This window comes from Chrysochloris asiatica, unplaced genomic scaffold, assembly GCF_000296735.1.
Source record: "Chrysochloris asiatica unplaced genomic scaffold, ChrAsi1.0 scaffold00074, whole genome shotgun sequence".
NCBI classification, from domain to species: domain Eukaryota; kingdom Metazoa; phylum Chordata; class Mammalia; order Afrosoricida; family Chrysochloridae; genus Chrysochloris; species Chrysochloris asiatica.
Genome location: NW_006408592.1, coordinates 13,763,605 through 13,786,170, shown reverse-complemented (window position 1 = coordinate 13,786,170; position 22,566 = coordinate 13,763,605). Strand labels below are relative to the sequence as shown.

The 22,566-nt window shown below is 36.2% G+C and overlaps 1 protein-coding gene across 1 annotated transcript in view; it reads right to left on the bottom strand.

Moving 5' to 3' along the window:
• RSF1 (remodeling and spacing factor 1) overlaps positions 1-22,566 on the bottom strand; it is a 179,625-nt gene that overhangs the window by 74,243 nt on the left and 82,816 nt on the right. Inside the window, exons 4-5 of the mRNA XM_006864993.1 lie at positions 19,871-20,076; positions 6,817-6,968 (exon numbers count right to left, since the gene is read on the bottom strand). Coding sequence (XP_006865055.1) covers positions 6,817-6,968; positions 19,871-20,076 — 358 coding nt within the window. The remainder of the gene's footprint in view (positions 1-6,816; positions 6,969-19,870; positions 20,077-22,566) is intronic.

Here is a 22,566-nt window from a genome sequence, read left to right as displayed (position 1 = left end):
GCAGATTTGCCCGTTGTGGACAAGTTTTAGCACAGCTTTCAGTGTAAAATACACTAGGAAGAAGGAGAAGCAGACCACTTCTGAATGGGAACCCACTTATGAATAACAACAGAACATTATCTAATACAGACCTGAAAGATGAGACCCACTGGTTGAAAGACAGTCAAAATCCGACTGGGGAAGAGCTGCTTCCTCAAAACCATAATGACTTAAATAAAAAAAAGCTTTCAAGAACTTCATTTGCAGATTGCGCATAACTCAAAATAAGAAGAAATAGCTCTAAACACCCACTAATGTCAGAAAGTGGAATGTACGAAGTATGAATCTAGGATAACTGGAAGTTGTCAAAAAATGAAATTGGATGCATAAAGATCAATGTAGGCATTTGTTGTTGTTAAGTGCCAGGGAGTCAGTTCTGACTCATAGAGACTTCATACAAGATTTCTGAGGCTTTAAATCTTTTGCACGAACAGAAAGCCTCATCTTTCTCTCAAGGAAATAGACTTGTATAAGCAACTGCACATTAGGATAATCTTACAGTTTATTTACTATGCCAGGAACAACAAATCTGAAGAGGAATGGCATTAAATTCATCAAATACAACAGTTGAAGACTTTTCTTTTAGTACTATGCTGTCTGTGACAGGGTAATATCCATACACCTATAAGGAAGACGAGTTAATACCACTATTATTCAAATTTACGCACCAGCCACTCAGGCCAGTGAAGATGAAATAGTAGAATTCTACCAGCATCATCAGTCTAAAACAAATCACACGTGCAATCAAGATGTATTGATTAGAATGTGAAAGTTAAAAACAAAGAGGGAGGTTGGAAAATATGGCCTTGGTGACAAAAACAATGCTGGAGATCACATGATATAATTTTTCAAGAACAATGACATTTCACCGTAAATACCTTTTTAAACAACATAAACGGTAACTATACATGTGGACCTCACCAGACAGAATCCACAGGAATCAAATTGACTACATATGTCGAAAGAGAGATGGAGCAGCTCAATATCATCATCCAAAACATGGTCAGTGGCTGACTGTGGAAGAGACCATCAATTGCTCATATGCAAGTTCAGGCTGAAACTGAAGAAAATTAAAACAAATCTATGAGAGCCAAAATATGACCTTGAGTATAATGTTAAGTTCCATCGAGTCAGCTCCAAATCATAGCAACCTTTTATAGAGTTTCCAAGGAGTGGGTTTGAACCATCAACCTAGTGGTTAGTAATCCAGTGCTTATTCTACATCACCACACCAGAACTCCCGGTCTTGAGTATATTCCAATTGAATTCAGAGACCATCTCAAGAACAAATTTGATATGTTGGACACTAATGACCAAAGGCTAGAAGAATTTTGGAATGACATCAAGAACATTACACATGAAATAAAAACAAAAGGTCACTAAGAAGGCAGGAAAGAAAGAAAAGACATAAATTGATGTCAGAAGAGACTCAAACTTGCTCTTAAATTTAGAGAAACTAAAGTGCCTAGAAATAATGAAGTAAAAGAGTTTAATAGAAATTTTCAAATGACAGCTGAGGAAAACAAAATATTACAATGAAATGAGCAAAGACTTGGAATTACAAAACCAAAAGGGATGAACATGATCAACATTTTTGTCATGTTGAAAGAACTGAAGAAAATGATTCATTTACACCTCAAGTTGAAATACTGACAGAATTTATGGGTAAAATAATGAATAACATAGAAAACATCAAAATAAGACGGAAGGAAAAAAAAAAGGAAGGAATACATAAAGTCACAGTATCAAAAAGCATAGATGATAAAGCATACAATTAATAACCGATGGTACTGATGGAAGAAGTCTAAGCTGCGCTGAAGGCATGGTGAAAAATAGAGCCTACAGAAAGTCACAAAATACAAACTGAAACAGTTCAATAATCTGATACAGTGCTGAAGGTGCTCACTTACTTGTCTATGCCAACAAGCTTGCAAGACCCAGCCATTCCAAAGAAAGGTGGAAATCACTGAACAATATCACTAATATCACATGCAAGTAAAATTTTGCTGAAGATAATGCAAAAATTCAGGCCAGATTTAGAAGAGGTCATGGAATGAGATACCACTGCTGACATCAGAGGGATCTTGATTCTAAGTAGAGAATATCAGAAAGATGCCAACATGTGCTTTATTGACTATACAAGAGCATTATGCTATGTGGAACATAAAAAACTATGGAAAACATTTTGAAGAATGCAAATTCCAGAACACTTTAATTGTGCTCATGAGGAATCTGTACATAGACCAAGATACAGCCATTTGAACAGAGCAAGGGAACACCAAATTGTTTAATATCAGGAAAGGTGTGCACCAGGGTTGTACTTCTCACCAAACTTAATCAATCTGTATGCTGAGCAAGTAATCAGAAAAGCTGGACTACATGAAGAAGGACCTGGCATCAGGACTGAAGGAAGAGTCATTATCAACCTGTGATATGAAAGTTACACAACTCTGCTTGCTGAAAGTGAAGAGGTCTTGAAGTACTTACTGATGAAGATCAAAGACCACAGCCTTCTGTATGGGTTGCAATTCAATGTAAAGAAAAAAATCCTCACAACTGAACCATGGTAAACAGAGAAAAGTCTGAAGTTCTCAAAGGTTTCATTTTACTTGGATCCACAATCAAAGCTCATGAAAGCAGTAGTTAAGACATTAAGGGACATATTTCATTAAACAAATCTGCTTTAAGACATCTCTTTAAAGTATTAAACAGAAAATATCACCTTTGAGGAATAAAGTGTGCCTGATCCAAGAGAAAGTATTTTCATCAGCATTGGTTACTGAACATCTGTAATGATGCTTGGCACATAGTAGATGCACAGTAAGCTGTGGAATGAATGACTAGGAAATATGTTATTGTTAGAACAAGAGATGCTAAAGAAGCACTATATACAAGGGAAGGGAGAAAAATGAAGAAGATTAAATGTCTCACTCTTTTACTTTTTCAAAATGATGTCCTACATCCACAGACGGATGGCTTCCTTTAATTTGTGTTGAGTGTTATAGTATCAAGGTTCCTTCAAGAATATTTTCTGAAACATTATGAAACTGTTTGCTGTCTTTTGTTTATGACATAAAGACTGCCTTTAAAACCCTGCTATTCAAAGTGTGGTCTTCTCACTCACCAAAGAAGACATTCAGGTAGCCAACTAACATCTGAAGAAATGCTCATGGTCATTAGCCATTAGAGAGAAGCAACTCAAAACAACAATGAGATATCATGTCATCTAGCATTAATAATAAAGTTCAAAAATCAGAATACAACAAATACCAGCGAGGGTTTTTGTAAACACTAGAACCTCATATACTGCTGCTAGGCTGTAAAACTGTGCAGCCACTGTGAATCTTCCTCAAAAAGTTGGAAATAAGTGCTGTGAATGAATAGATGTATGCAAATCCATTCTTATCACGGCACAATTCACAAAAGCAAACATATGGAGACAACCTAAATTCCCACCAATGTAAGAATGGGTAAACAAACTTTGGTACATACACACAATGAAATATTATGCAATGCTGAAAAATAATGATGAATCTGTGAAACGCCTCATAACATGAATGAACCAAGAAGACATTATGCTGAGTAAAATTAGTCAAACACAAAAAGATAAAAATTATGAGTCGCTGGTAGTATAGAGGTATATGAGTTGAGCTGCAGACCTCAAAATCAGCACTCTGAAACTACCAGCCATTCCATGGGAGAATGATTTACAGCCTCAGAAATCCTATTCAGGGTCGCTATGAGTTAGAACCAACTCCACAGCACATCACCACCACCACCATAGTAAAAAGTCAAGAAAAGGTGGTTAGGAAATCAAGTATATTTCAAGATAAAACAACCTGTTTTAAATAGGGAAAAAATTAACATACCTGACACATCAAAATAAACAAGAAAACCAGAAAGATTTAGCAAACATTAACACAACAGAACTGAAGAAAAAGAAAACCCACAAGCAAAATTAATTCAGCACAGAAACGGATCTGAAACCAAGAAACCAGAAGCGCCACAAAACACAACACACAGCAGAATAACAGCAATCAATTCATACCTATCAATAACAATACTGGATGGAAATGAATTAATTGCACCAGTCAAGAGGCAGATAGAGCATAATGGCTAAGAAAACAGGATACTTCAATATGCTGTCTATAACAGACATATCAAATACATAGAGACAGCCTAAACACCCATGAACAGAAGAATGGTTAAACAATCTTTGGTATATACATACAATGAAATACTATGCAACGTTGAATTAGGGTGAATCTGTGAAACACCTCACCACATGAATGTACCTTGAGGGCATTATACTCAGTCAGATTAAACAATCTCCAAAGGATAAATATTGTATGACACTAATATTATAAAGGAGTCCTGGTGTGGTGCTGTGGGTTAATGCACCAGACTACAAAGCCGTTTGAATTGCAAGTTGACAGTTCAAGCTCCCTAGATGCTTCTTGGAAACCCTATACAGGGTCGCTATGGGTTGGAACCGACTTGATGGCACTTCACAACAACAACAGTACTGTAAAAAGTTAAGAAAAGATTTTCTAAATAAAAGAATCAATGATGGATCAAGGAAGGGGATAGAAGAGGGAATAACTGCCTATTTCAATTTGCAATTGTGACTGCTTTTTCCAATTTACACTCTTCTCTGGTCTTGATTTTAGTTATAAATGGGAATAACTAAATTCATGAATCAATTACTACGGTACAGTGAATTATTTAATATGTCTCTTTTGGCCATAGTCTTTGTAACTATCACCAAATGATTTTTTCCTAATGAGTACGAAATAGTGGGGGTATATACTGATAAAATTACAGGATTCAGTTGTGAGTGATGGTTAACAGGGTTTAACAGTAATAATAAAAAGCTGGAACTCTAATGTGGGTATGAAATGAGCCATCTTTGAAGCAGGAACTGGGGATTTTACTACTACTAAGCGAGAGGTGCTTTTTCTTTGCATCCTGAGATCCCTGCACACTGGACCCCTTCTACCCAGAGATAGAAAGCTGTGACGTCAGAAGTGGCAGAGGACAGGCAGCAGTGAAACCCAAGATTAAGAGTATCAGAGTGGTGGGCTTCCCAAGCTACAAAGCAAGAAAAGTTGAGTACTTCCAAGAACTTAATTGGAGGCGCTAGGACCCAGCAACTTGAGGCTGAGCTTTATAGTGGACTAAGCTGGAGTGTCCTTTTGGAATTTATCAGCAGAGCTAAGAAAGTTTTGTAACATTGCCTGAGCAGGGCAGAGACCAGACCAAGATGTTGAGGGCCAGAGAGAGACCTGACTTCGGGCATGACACAGAAGAAGCTGCACTAACTGAAGAGGTGCATCTTTAACATCTCTGAACCTGAATTAAACCTATACTTTTCACTACTATAAACCTATAATCAGAAGTATTGTTGCTGATGTCTATATGGTCACTGCAGTGAATTACTGAACCTGGCTGCGAAGTAGAGTATGCTGTGAGAGGGAAGGATGGTTGGTGTCTTGGTGTTAGTAAGGAAGGTTGGAGGGTAGAGGCATGTCTGACCTCAGCCTCATAAAAACTGGTCTTGGGCTGCAGCTGATGGTGATTCTCTACCTCCCCCGTTGTATAGTCAGAGAAGATCAGACAGAGGGAATAGTATCCATGACATTGTTGTTTTTTTTTTAAAACAGTGGCCAAATTAAATAACCAAAAAAATATTAAGTCTGATTGCAGAACATATGCTTAGAAAATGCTACTAAAGGTATTTAAAAGTTCAACAGCAGGTTCAGACTACTTTAAAATTAAGTTTTACTCAAGTCCACAAATTGAATTTTAATTAAAGTTTCTAATCAGAAATTGTTTACAATTAAAAAGGCCATAGATATTTGAGATCATATAAACATTGCTGAAAAGATGAAAATACTCAGAATGTTGATTAAAAGGAATACATAAATATATAGGAACATTATAACCTTCATGATAAGGCATATTCACTTTTTTCAAGTTAACACTTGCAGATACGGGAAGACTTTATGAATGGTTCCATCAGGCCATCAAAAAAGGATTTGTTTTAAGGTTCCAAGCAAAACAGGGGGGGAAAACTAAAAGCAAAGGAAGACATCATGATAAGAAATGGAATTTCTTTCCCTTGTCATTAAAAGGTATCTTGTCAAGAAAACATAGATCTTAGCAAAATTTTCATTTAGTGCAGTTCCTTTTAGAAAGGGCAGAATTTGGTTCTACTAATGGAGTTAGGATTTAAAGTGCTTATTTAAGCAAATCAACAAATACAAATGAGGAAATCAGGTTTAGTAATTTGTGTTATTATAAACAAGAAGTTGGTGGTTCTGTTGGATAAGCACTAGACTGCAAACCACAAGACTGGCCAGCTGCTCCACAGGAGAAAGATGAGTCTTTCTGCTCCTGAAAAGATTTATAGCCTGGAAAACCCTATACAGGGTAGCTATGAGTTGGAATTGACTTGGTGGCGCTTAACAACAACAGTAATACAAGAGTTTAGTTTGTAATTTCACATTCTTAAATTAGTAAAAGATATTTTGATGTTTGAGCACTTTTTATATACTTAAAACAAAATTCTGTATAAAAAAGCAAAACATTTTAACATATTTTCCAGCCTCCATGCCACTACCTTTTTCAATAAATATAATAAATCAACCTCCTTTTGCTGGCAGGCTCACAATTTTTCAAACCGAGATAGCATTCAGATTTAGAGTATTAGGAAATAGAGTAAGAGAAGAGAGAAGAGATTACGAAACAAAGCTAAACAAAACACACAAAAAAAACCTTGTTTAGGTGTTTCTTCTTTTTTTGTTTCCTCATCCTCCAAATTGGGACTTTCTCTGGCAGAGTTGTCCTGTTGGCTAGAACTTTTCAATAGCACAGGATCAATTTGTGCTTTCAGGAGTGCAAGAGTCTCAGCCAACTCATTTCGATTTCTGAGCAAGGGAAAAAACAAGGCAGCATAAATATCTTTTTTCTGTTTTAAGGAGCTTTCTGAATAATAACTATTGGAAAGAAAAATTTAAAGAAAAACACACTGTGAAAAGCCACAAGAGTGACACAGCTAGCCCCAACTAAACTTGAATATAAAAGATAAGCACTGTATTGGGACACAATACATAGTAATATATATTATTCTCCAAAGAGGAATCAAATTAGTTTTCCCATTAATTGGAACAGCAATTCTAACCTCTTATGTTAAAATAATTGTTTTTTTAAATTAGACAACTTCTTAAACTATTAAGCCCTATAAAACTTTACCTTAAGAAGCATTTAACAAAATGATTTGAGTTCCTAAGTCATTTAAAAATTAAAATTATTTTCTAACTTCAGAGAGGTTTTCATAATTGTTATAAAATTGCCTATCTTCCTGAGTAAATATGGCAAAAAAAACAACTGCACGTTTTAAATGTATAAGGATTTGTGTTCTTAAAGCACTGTGTATGCAGTTATCAGTCAATGTGTTGTTATTAAAACGAAATTACTTGTTTTCTGTCATTGTTATATGACCCCAGCCTCCTTTCCCTTGGCAGACCCACTCCAGTAATACTTTATTGGTTGAAAACAGACATTTATTAAATTATTGCTATTAGTTTCTGGCAAAGTGGGTCCCAATCATGGCAACTTTATGTATGAAAGAACAAAATGTTGCAGGATCCTGCATCATCTCCATGAACTGATACATTTGAGTCCATTTTTGCAGCTATTGTGGCATATCTTGTGTCATCCATAAGAGTGGACTCAAGAACAAAATGGACTGATACAATACCCCAACCATAGACTCAAATGGATTTTATTTCGATCCATGTCACTGAGATAAAATATGTATGACTACTTGCCAAATATGATGTCCATTTCTAGCAACTGGACTTTCCAACTGTTTACTGTCCAAAGTAAACAAGATGAAGACTCTCCACCCTTGGTCCTATGAAGCATTATAGTTGTATTTCTTTTAAGACTGATTTGTTCCCTCTTCTGGCAGTCCATGTGTATAGTTTATGCCAACAACACAATTCAAATGCATCAGTTTTTAATGGTTTTCTTTATTCATTGTCCAACTTACACATGCATAAGAGGCAACTGCAAAGACCATTACTTGGGTCACGCACACCTTAGTCATCAAAGTTAACATTTTTACATTTAATAACTTTGAAGAGGTCTTGTGTAACAGGTATACCCACTATAATACGTAATTTAATTTCTTTACTATTGCTTCCATGGGTGTTGATGTGGATACAAACAGAAAGAAATTTTTACAGCTTCAATTTTTTTCTCTACTTATCATGATGCTATTTACTGGTCCAGCTGTTAGGATTTTCATTTTCTTTCCATGTAGATAAAATCCAGACTTCAACTTTTATCAGTAAGAACATTAAGTCATTTCTGACAAGGCAAGGTGCTGCTATATACATATTACATATGGTCAATGAGTCTTCTACCAATCCTGTTGCCACATTCTTCTTCCCAGCTTCTTAAATTATTAGATCAGACTGAGTAAAAGTTTAGGACGGATAATACAACCCTGCTGCACATCCTTTCCAATACTGAAGGTTTGCTACCAGTATTTCAAATACTAGCAGCATCACCCATGGTGGTCAGGTTGTAGCAAAATTTCCAGACAAAAACTTGAAATAAAGGCTTGGTTATCTACTTCTGAAAACTACCGAAGAAAAGTCTTCTAAGGTAGGTTCTTCAGAGGGTGGGGATGCTTTTTTGGTTCCTAAGCTACCAAATTTTGTAGCCCTGGAAGATTAGATATGAGGGGGCTTCAAAAACTTCCTGGGAACAACTTCCATTATCTTCTAATTCCATTTATTTATTTATTTATTTTCTATGTTTTGAGGAACTTTTAGAAGCACCTTCTTATTCTCCCTAGGCTTCAGCACCTCTATCTATAAAATGACTGGATTCCCTTGGGTATTATGAAATTAACTTCCAAAGCAAAACAGTAGTATTGCTACTGAAACCTGTCCAGCATGGGTGACCCTGCTGGTATTTAAAACACCGGTGGCATAGCTTCCAGAACCACAGCAACACACAAGCCACCACAGTACGACAAACTGAAAGACAAGTGGTAGTACATCACTATATCAGGGCCCAAAACATTAGAAAGAAACTGATATTGCTATGGAAATTCACAATTATTTCTACTAATCTAAGCAACAAGGAATTGAGCAGAGATAGAAAGGACAAAAATCAAGGTAAAGGAAAGAAGAGAAAGAATTAAACAAACAGAAACAATGAAATGATGGGAGGGGAAATCAGGGCAAGCATTGGATCCACAGAGGACAGAGAGAACACACGAGGGTTACTGCTAGCCAAGGAGCTCAAGAGGAGACAGGGAAGGGACAGCGGAGTTTCCAGCCCTGAATGGAGTTCTTGTAACGCTAGATGCTGTCTATGTTCAGGGCATCCCAGTACGGAAACAGTTTGTGGTGGTCCTTAATGTTGCTGCTTTCAGTACCTGTAAGGACCAGAGGACAACTGAGGATAGGATGGTTGATTATAAGGGTTCCTGCTAGTGTTATACTGTCCTCAAAGCTCTTTGAGTTCTATAGGCCTAGACTAGAGCCCAACTGAATCCAGGCAGCACAGCCAACAACCACAAATTCCAAACTTTCGAAGAGCAGGGACTATGCTGGGGAACAAGAAGGATTCACACCTTTCCTGTTAACTGTGTGGATTTCTGCTGCTAGGCTGCTGTCTGTCATTTCCAAAGCTGCTTGTAAAGTTCAAGACAGCTACATTGTGTCTGGCCAGTTGTCAGTTTACCAATGACCTTCTTTGGGTACTCCTCTCATCACCTTCTCCACCTAGTAAGGATTCATTCCACTCCTCTAGCTTTCTCTCAGAAACTAAGGTTCAAGAATTATCATCTTTGTCTGTCTAATTTGGTCTCTCATATCTTTGTTGTAGAAGGACTGTGTAGTATGTATGCCTCCCTTTCTTTCTTGCTTTACTTTTTGCAAGCCATTTCTCCCACAGGCATATTAAACCAGGTATCTCCTTCCAGAAAGCCAAGTACTTTTAGGATGGCAGGGGTTTGTTTGCATTTCTGTTCTGTTAGCCTGGAATGTGTTCCCCATGGCTAACTTCAATTATTCTTTCAATAACAAGATTGGTAAAGCTGAGGAAAATATAATATATCCATACAATGTAATATTATCTGACTGTAAAATTTCATGCTGAGTGAAAGAATCATCACACGCCTGTCATTTTGTTACACTGTCAGTTTGTGGTGGCTAGCATGTTATTTTGATGCTGGAAGCTATGCCACCAGTATTTTAAATACCAGTGGGGTGACCTAGGAGTCCTCGGGTGGTGCTGTAGGATAAGCATTGGGTTGATCAAACCTACCAGCTGCTCCTTGGAAACCCCATACAGGGTTGCCATGAGTCTGAGCTGACTTGAAAGCACTTAACAACAGGGCAACCCATGCTGGACAGGTTTCAGAGGAGCTTCCAGACTAAGACAGACTACAAAGAAGGAAAGGCAGACTACTTCTGAATGTTTAGTCACTGAAAACCTTATGAATAGCAGCAGAACCCTAGTCAGAAACAGTGTGCAAAGGTGAGTTCCTCAGGTTAAAAGGCACTCAAAATATGACTGGGAAAGAAATGCCTCCTCATAGTAGCGTTGACCATATGATGCAAGCAGAGTAAAGCTTTTGGGACCTTTATTTGGTGAGGTCAAATAAGAAAAAATAACTACAAACATCCATTAATTATCAGAACATGGGATATATGATGTACGAATCTAGTAAAATTATGCAATGTCAAAAATGAAATGGAATGCAGAAAGATCAAAATCCTAGGCATTAGCAGGCTAAAATGGACTGTGTTGGCAATTTAATAATGGACAGTCATATGATTTACTATGCAAGGAACAACAAATTGAAGAATATTAGTGTCTCATTCATCATCAAAAAGAGCATTTCAAGATCTACCATGAAGTATAATGCTGCCTGTGATAGGATAATATCCATACACATATAAAGAAGACCAGTTAACAATACCACTATTAATCAAATTTACACACCATTACTAAAGGCAATGATGATAAAATTGAAGAATTCAACCAACTTCATCAGTCTGCCAATGATTTTTTTGTAATGTATTAAAAATGCATTGATAATTACCAGTGATTTAATGTGAAAGTTGGAAATAAATAGGAAGAATCAGTAGTTGGGAAATATGGTCTTGGTAATAAGATACAATACTGTAGATTGCATAACAGAATTCTGTAAGATCAATGGCTTTATCATTGCAAATACTTTTTTAAAACAACATAAAAGGCAAATATACATATTGATCTCACTAGATGAAATACACAGGAATCAAACAGACTACATTTATGGGAAGAGATTGTGGAGAAACTCAGTATGATCAGTCAAAACTAGGACAGACTGTGGAACCAGACATCAATTGTTCATATGAAGTTCAAGATGAAGTCAAAGAAAAGTTAAATAACTTCATGAGAACTAAAATATGACTTTAAATAGATCACACCTGAATTTAGAGACCATCTCATATACAGATTTGGTGTACTAGATAATAATGACTGAAGACCAGAAGAGTTGTGGGATGGTATCATCAACTTTAAGGAAGAAAGCAAAGGGCATTAAAAAGCCAGGAAAAGAAGAAAAAAACAATATGGATGTCCAAAGAAACCCTGAAACTTGCTCTCCAGTGTTGTTGTTGTTAGGGGCTGTCAAGGAGTTTCTGACTTACAGAGACTTTATGGACAAGAGAGCAAAACACTGCCCTGTCCTGCACCATTCTTACAATTGTTCTTAATACTTGACCCTGTTGCTGCTGCCACTATGACAATCTATGTTGACGGTCTTCCTTTTTCGCTGACCCTCCACTCTACCAAGTATTATGTCGTTCTCCAGGGACAGATCTCTCCCGATAAGATAATAAAGTATGAGAGATGAACTCTCTGAATGTACTTCTTCCAACATAGATGTATTTGTTCTTCTGGCAGTCAATGGTACCTTCAATATTCTTTTCTGACCCCGAAACTCAAATGCATCAATTTGTCTATGGTCTTCTTTATTCACTGTCCAAGTTTCACACGCATATGAGTCAACTGAAAATATAATGGCTAGGGTCAAGTGCACCTTAGTCCTCTGATAGCTTTATTCTTAAAAACTTTAACAAGGTCTTGTGCAGCAGATATGCCAAGTGCAAAACGTCATTTGATTTCTTGGCTGCTGCTTGAATTAATGTTGATTTGGAATCCAAGCAAAATGAAAGTCTTTGATAACTTCACTCTTTTCTCCATATATCAAAGATGTTACTTATTTGTACATCTGTGAGGATTTTTGTTTTCTTTACAGTAGGTATAATCCTGAAGGATATAGTCTTTGATATTCATCACCAAGTATTTTAAATCCACTTGGCTTTCAGTAAGCAAGGTTGGATTATCACAAATTGCTAGTCTTCCCTCCAATCCTGATGCCACGTTCTTCTTCATATAATCTAGATTCTCGGATTATTTGCTCAGTTGTTGCTGTTAAGTGCTGTCAAGTTGGTTCCGACCCATAGCAACCCTGTATTGGGTTTTCAAGGAGCTGCTGGTGAGCTTGAACTGCCAACCTTGCAGTTCAAACAGTTTTGCAGTCTGGCACATTAACCCACAGGGCCAGTATATAGACTGAATTAATATTGTGAATGAATACAACCCTGTCACACACCTTTCCTGGATTTTAAACCATTCAGTATGAACTTGCAATGGTTAAACAACTGTCCCTTGGTCTAAATATAGATTCCTCATGAGCACAATTAAATGTTCTGGAATATCCATTCTTCACAAAGTTTGTTAATAAGCTTGTTGAAAGCACTGGCGTAGTCAATAAAGTGCAGTAAATATCTTTCTGGTATTCTCTGCTTTCAAACAAGATCCACTACAGCTCACTAATGCCTAGGATATTGATATTTATGCATTCCATTTCATTTTTGACAATGTAACAATTTTCCTAAACTCATACTTCATACATCCCTTGTTCGGATTATCAATGGATGTTTACATCTGTTTCACTTCATTATGAGTTGTGCTCTATCAGCAAACGAAGATCCCAAAAGCTTTATGACATTCGTTATCATCACTGTTAACTCTACTTTAAGAAGGCAGCCCTTCCCCAGTCACAATTTGAGTGCCTTCCAACCTGATGGGCTCATCTTCCAGCACTATATATGACAATATTCTGAAGCTATTCATAAATATTTTTATCTTTCAGCACTGTATTTGACAATGTTTCAGGGGCTAAACAATCACAAGTAGTTTCCTTCTCCTACCCTGGAAGCTCAATTGAAACCTGTCCACCAGTGTGACCCTACTGATATGCAAAATTAGGTTGGCATAGCTTTTGGCATCACAGCAAGTCAGGTCACCACAGTACAACAAACTGACAGACGAGTGGTGGTGATAGCCTCTTCAGTGAAGGGAAGCTGAAGTATATGGAAGAGATGAGGAATGCCTATCCCAAGATTGCATATACATTCTCTCTCTTTTTTTTTTTAAATATAACCTTCATAAAATTATAGCTTTCAGTTTAGGTCTATGCATAATCCGTGGGTGGTGAAAATAGTTTGCACACAAAAACAGCTATTAATCAGAGAGTTAGAAGTTTGAATTCACTCAACAGTGCCAGAAAAGACAGGCCTGGTACCTACCTCATTCTAAGAGATTAACCACTTTGGAGCACAGTTCTCTGAATCAAGGGTGGTCTCTATGACTCAGAATCCAGTTGACAGTCAAAGGTACATATGGTGTAAAAGAGGGGTCATAGTTCCTATTCTCTCATTATTTCCATTTATTCCAACACCATTTATGAAAACATTTTTTTCCCATTTAATGGCTTTGAGTCCGAAATAAAAAATCATGTTTTTACGTGCAAGTTTATTTCTGGACTATTCTGTTCTACTGATCTATTTATTAGTCTTTACATCAATACCATACTAGTTTGATTACTTTAGATTTCTAGTAAGTCAAGCACAAGTAGTACTAAAAAAAAAAACAACCAGGTAGTACTAGTATTTCAAATTTTTCTTTATTATAAAAAAATCTCGTCGTATAGTCTAGGTCATTGGCGTTCCATGTAAAATTTAGAATAATCATGCCAATTTTAACAATAAAAGCTTGGTGAGTAAATACAATTTTTATGGAAAACACATTTTTATTCATGCTAAACGTAAACAATACTAGTCATAGCTCTTTCATTTTCATGTACTATTTAAAGGAAATAATTCAGAATAATACATTTATCAGTTTTACTGAGATAAAAAACACACCCCATACTATACAAGTTACACATTTAAATTGTATAATTTATTGATTCTTAATTCACAGAACTATATACCTATTATCTCAAATTTAGAGCAGGTTCATTAACTAAAAACACCCCTTTATACATTAGCAGTAATCATTCTCTATGTTCCCCAACACTTGCCAACCCTGGAAACAACTAATCTATTTTATTTGTATGGATTTGCCTATCCAAGACAATTCATATAAAAGAAGTAAGTTTTAGAAGAACTATAATCAGAATGTCCCATGTAAGTGAAAACAGCTACACTTTCGAAGGCTAATGAAATTAAGGGAAACTCTAAATGAGATAGATTGACAAACAGCCACATTAATGAGATTAAAACAAACAGAAGATCATAAAATAGTACAGGACTGCGCAACATCTTCTTCTGTTATGCCTAAGGTCACCTTGAGTCAGAATTGACACAATGGCAATGTTAACAAGTCATTCAGTAGTAAAATTAAACTACTGTTCCTATTCAACTGCAGAGCCAATCAGTGACAGTGAGAACTAACAAACCACATAAGTAAGTTTTATTTTTCCTTTTAGACTACGTGTAAAAGCACTTTCTGGAGTTGGTCTCTGATCCTGAAGAAGCACCCAATGGAGTCTGATCTACATATGGTGTCTAATTGTGGAAATTCTCTCATCATTAATAATCTTACTAATAACACAACTTTGTGACACAGGGGCATGTCCTGTGCATTCAGGTATTAAAAGAGTGCTACTTAATTAATTTAATTGTTATTTCATTATATTATTACATGTTACTTAATTAAACTAAAAATATTGCTCTGTAGTTTCATCTTCTTTCACTGAGACCTACGGTATAGATGCAATAACTATTAAAAAAGAAAAACACCCTACTCAAACAGCGACACCAGAGATGGAGGCAGAGATGAGGACATGAAGAAAGAGAGAGCAGCTGAGGACTCTGGAAAGAGAGAGGTTGTGTGCTGGCAGCCATGAGGCAGGCTTGCAGAATCTGCCCTTTGGTTGTTTAAATGATTATATAAAAAACACCCAAAAAACAGAGGGAATATAAGCAAATACTGTTGAATGATGATGCACAGAGACTGTAATAATGGCAATGAAACAATGAGTGAGTACAAAACTGATGTTCTCCCATGTAAATTACCACTTAATTCACAGTAAAAAAAAAAAAAAGTCCATGTGCTCTTTTTGTAATGCTATCTGAAGCTCCTAAGAAATGTTTGCTAATTGGTGTCGGGGAAATTGGATTTCCACATACAGAAAAACTAAAAAGTATCCAGGCCTCATACCATACATTAAAAACCCTAAAATTCTTAGAAGAAAATGCAGGGGCAATGAGTAGGGCCTAGCTTTTAACAATGGATTACCTATTAAAATGACAAAAATCACAAACAGCAAAAGACCTCATAAAAATTTATAACATTTATCTAAAGACTTTACCAAAAATGAAAACTAAAAGCTTCAACTGAGAGTACACTCAAAAACTATATCATAAAAAAAAAAATCGAACAACCAAATATGAAGGGACATCAAAAAGGTCATGAAAATTTTCCATGATATTTTAATGCCATTTTTCGACAAACTTTTTGAAGTTCCCTCACATATCTAAAACTCAACAACTTAGCAACAAAAAGACAAAGAACCCAATTATAAAAGGGATATGGACTTGAGTAGATATTTAACCAAAAAAGAAATTCAAATGGCCACCAAACACATGAAAAGATGCTCAACATCATTAGTCACATGGAGTAAACATTTCACACTCAGTAATACAAAACTAAGCAAACCCACAGCCATTAATCAATTCCAATTCAAAGAGACCTTATAGGATAGCTAGGATAAAAAGAAATTAACAAATGCTGACAAGGATGTGGAGAAACTGATTATCCTTTTACTAATGGGAAGCAAAAACAGTGTGTAACTTCTTTTTAAAAACAAAACATAGAACTACTCTATCACTCAGCAATTTCATTCCCAATATGTATGTCCTAAAGACTTGTAAATCAATATCCACTACAGCAGTACCCACAATAGTCAAAAGATGTAAACAAACTAAATGTCCTACAGTAGATAAATAAACAAAATGTGATACAGACATACATAGAAAACTACCTAGCCAGCAGGAGAAATGATGTCTTGATACATGCTACACTATGGATGGAATTTAATTACATTATGATGAATATGAATGTAAAGGACCAATCTAGTAGGACCTCACTTATACAAAAAGAAAAGGCAAATGTTCTTAATGATTATAGGATTGGGAGAGAAAGAAGTAGGTGGATGTTACTACTATGGAGTAAAAATTAGGGCGATGTTACTATTATGGAGTACTGAGTTTTGGTTCATGGCAATGATGGAAAAAACACACTGATTAAGGTAGGACTGCCTGTGCACAACTATCATAAGTGCTATCAATAAGAGGTGGAGTCCTGTTGTGGCACTGTGGGTGAAAGCGCTGGACTGCAAAGTCGGTTAGGTTCAAACTCAGCAGCTGCTCCTCGGAAATCCTATACAGGGTTTCTGTGGGTTGGGACCCACTCAATGGCATTTAACAACAACAGCAACATCAATAAGATATACTCCTGTAAAATGTTCAATTGATAAATGATGTATGATACATATTTACAACAATGACAAAAAGAAAAAGGAAGCTACTGAGGCTGCTTGTATACAACCAAACACTTGATGGGATTTGGTTCCTTAGTTTGTAGGTTTAGAATAGTGGTTTCATGGGCCATCCCAGTTTACTGTCCTAACATGTTTAGTGTTTCTGTTCTACCTACTAGTTTGTTGCACAGTGTCTCAAAAGCTTATAAGCAGCCATCCACAGCACAGCAATTGGTATCTATTCTCCTGGAGTAAAAGGAGGAGGAGAGGCAAGAATAAGAGAAAAAAATGGAATTTGTGACTGTCTCAGTGAACAGCTGTCTCCTATGCAAAAAGACCTGAAGAACTGCATGGTATCCAGCTATCATTACTGATCATTTTAATCCAAGATTTGATAAAGGAATCTTGATAAAACAGGAAAAAATGAAGAACAGACTTTGTAATCCATTATGAACCTTTGAATGTATTGCCCTGGAATGATCTTTAGCCTTAAACCAAAAATATGCCCTTTAGTATTAAAACCAAGTAATAGTTTAGCTTAACTAATAAATGTCAGTCTTGAGCATTATGTTCTCTTAAGATCTATCTATATGGACTTCTGGTGTGGCACTGTAGGATCAGAACTAGACTGCAAACCATCAAGGTCAGCAGTTCAAACTCAATAGCTATTCCTCAGAAACCCTATACAGGTTTACTATGTATGAGTCAGAACTGACTTGATGGCACTTAACAACAAATACCAAACTGACACCAAGAATTTGAAAGATTAATTAGAAAACACAGGGGTGGGGGAGACAGTAAGCATATGTAAATGAAAAAGAAAAACCCCAGATAGTAAGATGAGAACTCAAATAATGCTATCAATGTCACTGAATTGTACACAAAAAAAATTGTTGAATTGGTGGATGTTCTAGCGTGCGTCAGTGCAATGAATTACTTCATATAGCTATTCTACTCATAGACTTCGCAATTCTATCAGTTATTTTTTCTCTGATAATTCTGGCTAAGAGGGAAACCATGCTGATAGGACTATATGATTCAGTTGTGAATAACTGTGTTGCTAGGTGCCATTGGGTCAGTTCGGACTCAGAGTGACCTGATACACAACAAAACGAAACATTGCCCAGTGCTGAGTCAATCCTGGGCCAACCTCACAACTGCTGCTACGCTGGAGTCCAGTGATGTGTTCCAAAATACTCATACTTCGCAATGTTGTCCATAGCGTGTTACAAACCAGTCAACTGAAAGCCTTTGCGTAGTCAATAAAGTACAGGTAAACATCTTTCTGATATTCTCTGCTTTCAGCCAAGATCCATTGGACATTAGCAATGATATCCCTCATTCCACATCCTCTTCTGAATCTGGTTTGAACCTCTGGAAGTTCTCTTGTCAGTGTATGGTTGCAGTCGTTTTTGTATTATCTTTAGTAAAACTTCATTCACATGGAATATCAATGATTTCCGCATTCTGTTGTGTCACCTCTCTTTGGAAAGGGCAGAAATATGGATGTCTTCTAATTAGTTGACCAGGTAGTTGTCCTCCACATTTCTTGGCAAAGATGACTGTGTGCCTCCAAAGCTGCATCAATTTGTTGAAAGATTTTAATTTGTATTCCATCAATTCTCAGTGCCTTGTTCTTTGCCCATGTCTTCAATGAACCTTGAACTTCTTCAGGATCACTGGCTCTTGATCATATGCTACCTCTTAGAACACTTGAACATCAACAATTTCCTTTTGGTACAAAGGCTCTATGTATTCCTTCCATCTTCTTTTGATGCTTTCTGCATCACTCAATAATTTGCCCAATAGTACAATTCAAGGCTTGAATTTCTTCTTCAGTTCCCTCAGCTTGAGAAATGCTGAGCGTGTTTTACCCTTTTGGTTTTCCAACTCCAGGTCTTTGCACATTTCACTATAATATTTTTTGTCTTCTCAAGCTCACCTTAGAAATTTTCTGTTCAGCTTTTATACCTTCTCACTTCTTGCATTTGCTTTAGCAAGTTTGAGAGTCTTTTCTGACATCCATTTTGGTCTTTTCCTTCTTTCTTGTCTTCTTAATGACCTTTTGCTTTCTTCCTGTATGATGTTCTTGATGTCATCATATACCTTGAATATATCCCAACTTTAGAGATCATCTAAAGAACAGATTTCATGCATTAGACACTAAAGACCAAAAACCAGATGAGTTGTGTGATGACATCAAGAAACACAGTTTCTAGGCGGCAGCATTTAACAACAACAACAATACAGCAATAAAAAAAATTGTGAGGTCTAGATAAACTTAAACACAAGGTCAGTGGTTCAAACCTACTGCCTGTTCCTCAGAAACCCTATACAGGGTCACTATGAGTTGGTAGTGACTGAAGAGCAATGAACAAAAATAAGATAAATTTACCAAATTAATTAGAACTTGATAATGTCTGGACTCCTGGAATGGTACTGTAGAATCAGGACTGAATTGTGAACCACAAGGTAGGCAGTTCAAACTTACCAACTACTCCTCAGAAAGTCTATACAGGGTTGCCATGAGTCAGAACCAACTTGACAGTACTTAGTAACAACAACAGATGATGTCTAATAGAAAGATGTCTAGTAGTAAACTACAGGTAAAGAAAATCCAAGAACACTTTTCTTGTGTTGTCTTCTAACAATGTGTTTTTCTGTGAATACTATTTTTCCACTACTATTTGTCTGATCCTAGCATGCTGAAGTACAAGGAAGTATGTGTTGACAAGAATACCACTGCTAAACACATTTGACAAATAATGATGAGCTGATTATGTGCAACATGCTGAGCACTGACCTGGAACTCCCCAACCCCACTAAAAAAGGATCACCCTAGCCTCACAGAAACCATTCTATAAGAAGACATTCAACTAATAAACACAAAAATAAATGTAAAAAGCCATTCTTAAAAGATACCTGACAATACATTTCCACGAAGAACCATCTTGATCATCTTGTTCTTCTATGTACATTCTGACATTGTGATCTTGATCCAGCTGGTACCAATACATGAGGCCATCTTTGTCTCGGCCAATTGGCTGGAGACGCATAGTGTCGGCATCCTCTTCATTAATAATATTCTTGAATTTGAGATTGTCGTCAAACTGACACTCACAGAGATACTGGAAAACAGCCAGAATATGATTTAAAATATCCTATAAATATTTCTCCATTATTATAAATGCAGTATTTCAACTATCAAAGTCTTGAGTTGGTCTTAGGTTATATCAAGAGGTATGTTTTGGCCACTAACACAATATAAATGCTCTTTTTTGAGAATCCAAGAAAAAATTCTTTTATTTCAATTTATTTCTCAGTACAATGAAGGGATATAACACTCTCAATTGTCATAGCAGTTAACTATAGTACTGATAAAAGAGACAGGAGTGGGAAAAACAAGCGTAGTGGAGCCATCTTTCACTATCATCTTTCCCATTCACATATGCCCTTTGAGAATAATAAATCATAAAACAAAACGTTGAAGTTAACACTTTATTTTAGTATTATATTAATTTTTAAGTTTATCCCAAATCACTGATAATCAAGATGACCATTATTCTTTAAATGGTTATTTTTAAAACACAGAAATGTTTACAGTTTTCATTTTCATTCTTTTCATTGGTAGTTGTGCCTCTGGAATATTCTAAGAAAAAGATATTCTCTTAATAAATAGATATCTTAAGTTTTAATTATCTGTTTTTGCATATTATTTTTAGAACCTGAAGTCAGATTTATTCCCTGATCCACTGCAGACAGTAAATGAAGTTCCTATCATAGCTTCTTGGCCTTTGTTAGCCAGTAGTCTCTAAACATCAAGCAGTCCTACTAGTAAAAAAAATCAACAAACTACTCTCAACAGTTATATGTGTAATACACACACACACACACACATACATATATTTTACATACGTTATGGGGAGCACAGTGGCTTCATATAATAAACACTGGACTACAAACCACAGGTACATGGTTTGAGCCTGCCAGCCGCTCAACAGGAAAAAGGAGAGTGGTTACGAGTTGGGCTGCCAACATCAAGGTCAGCAGTTCAAAACTACCAACGGTTACACAGGAGAAAGATGAGGCGTTCTGCTCCCGTAAAGATTTATAGCCTCGGAAACCCTGTGCAGGGTAGGGTCACTGTGAGTCAGAACCGACTCCATGGTACTTAACAACAATGACAATTCATTAGAAAATGCAAACAAAAAAGTTATTTACAAACTTGAGTTGAAAAAAATACATGACTAGAATCAGTTCTATGACTTTGTTCTGAAACTTCAATGAATTATGTGTTACATACCACCCCTTTTGAGGCCACAAGCTTGTCTTTGGTCTTAACTCCCACTCCTGACTACTGGACACAGATCAACATGCATGATAATGCAATCTGAAATCTAGAGTTTACTATGTCTTTTAGTTTTCTTCAAAGATCTATGAATCTTACAATCTTCTGTGTCACTCTAATAGCAATTTGGGGCAAGAACACAGTACCTACATAAAATCATAGTCTAACTCCAAAAAGTTTTATTTATATATATATATATATATATATATATACACACACACACATGCATATACACACTTCGATCTCATTGTAAGAAAAAGAAGGATTTATGAATCTTACAATCTTCTGTGTCACTCTAATAGCAATTTGGGGCAAGAACACAGTATCTATATGAAGTCATAGTCTAACTCTAAAAAGTTATACATATACATATCTATACATATCTATACATACATATACACACACACATATGCATACTTCGATCTCATTGTAAGAAAAAGAAGTCATTTGAATATGAAACCTATTTAATGAAACATTATGAATAATAATAATAAAAAACGAATGTCGAAACTTCATTATCCAAGCCATTTCACTTAAATAGGAAGCAGGCAGAAACAGAAAGGGAAACTGAAACTTCAAATTAAACCTCCTTTGAGAAGACTTAGTTTAAACAAACAACTTTTGGTTATAATAGGGTTTTATTAAGTACAGAAGGGTATACTCTCATCAATTACATCAAATTATCAATTTGTGTTATCAGCACCAGATAATCTAAAGTTTATAGCATTTATTAGCAATGCTTATGAAGGGTGAAAATAAGATTAAATTAATAACTGTAACTATTTACCCACTTTACTAAGTTGTCAACAATTAGAAATAATTAAGCCTAGCAGTGTGGAGCTATGGATAAACACTGGCCTGCAAGGTCGTCTGAACTTCAAGGTAGGCAGTTCAAACTCACGAGCTGCTTGTTGGAAACCCTATACGCTATGAGTCAGAACCAACTCAACAGCACTTAACAACAACAAACAATACTTGTATGTAAAAGCCGTAAATGAAATGTGATGGGTCTCTTGTGAAACAATACTGAATAATTGTTATCAGGACTGATTGTGAGGGTTGGAAATATAAAGGTAGATGTTTTTTAGCAAGGAAGGGAGTTATTAACTTTCCACTGTAGGAGTGGAGGACCCTAGGACCATCAAGAGAGAAGAGCAGAGAGCGGGACCCTACCCAGAGAAGCAGTGATGCTGGAGATGGAGGCAGAGAAGGTGACGTGGAGAGATGGAGCAGCTGGGGACTTTAGATCTAGAGAGGGAGAGAGACTGTG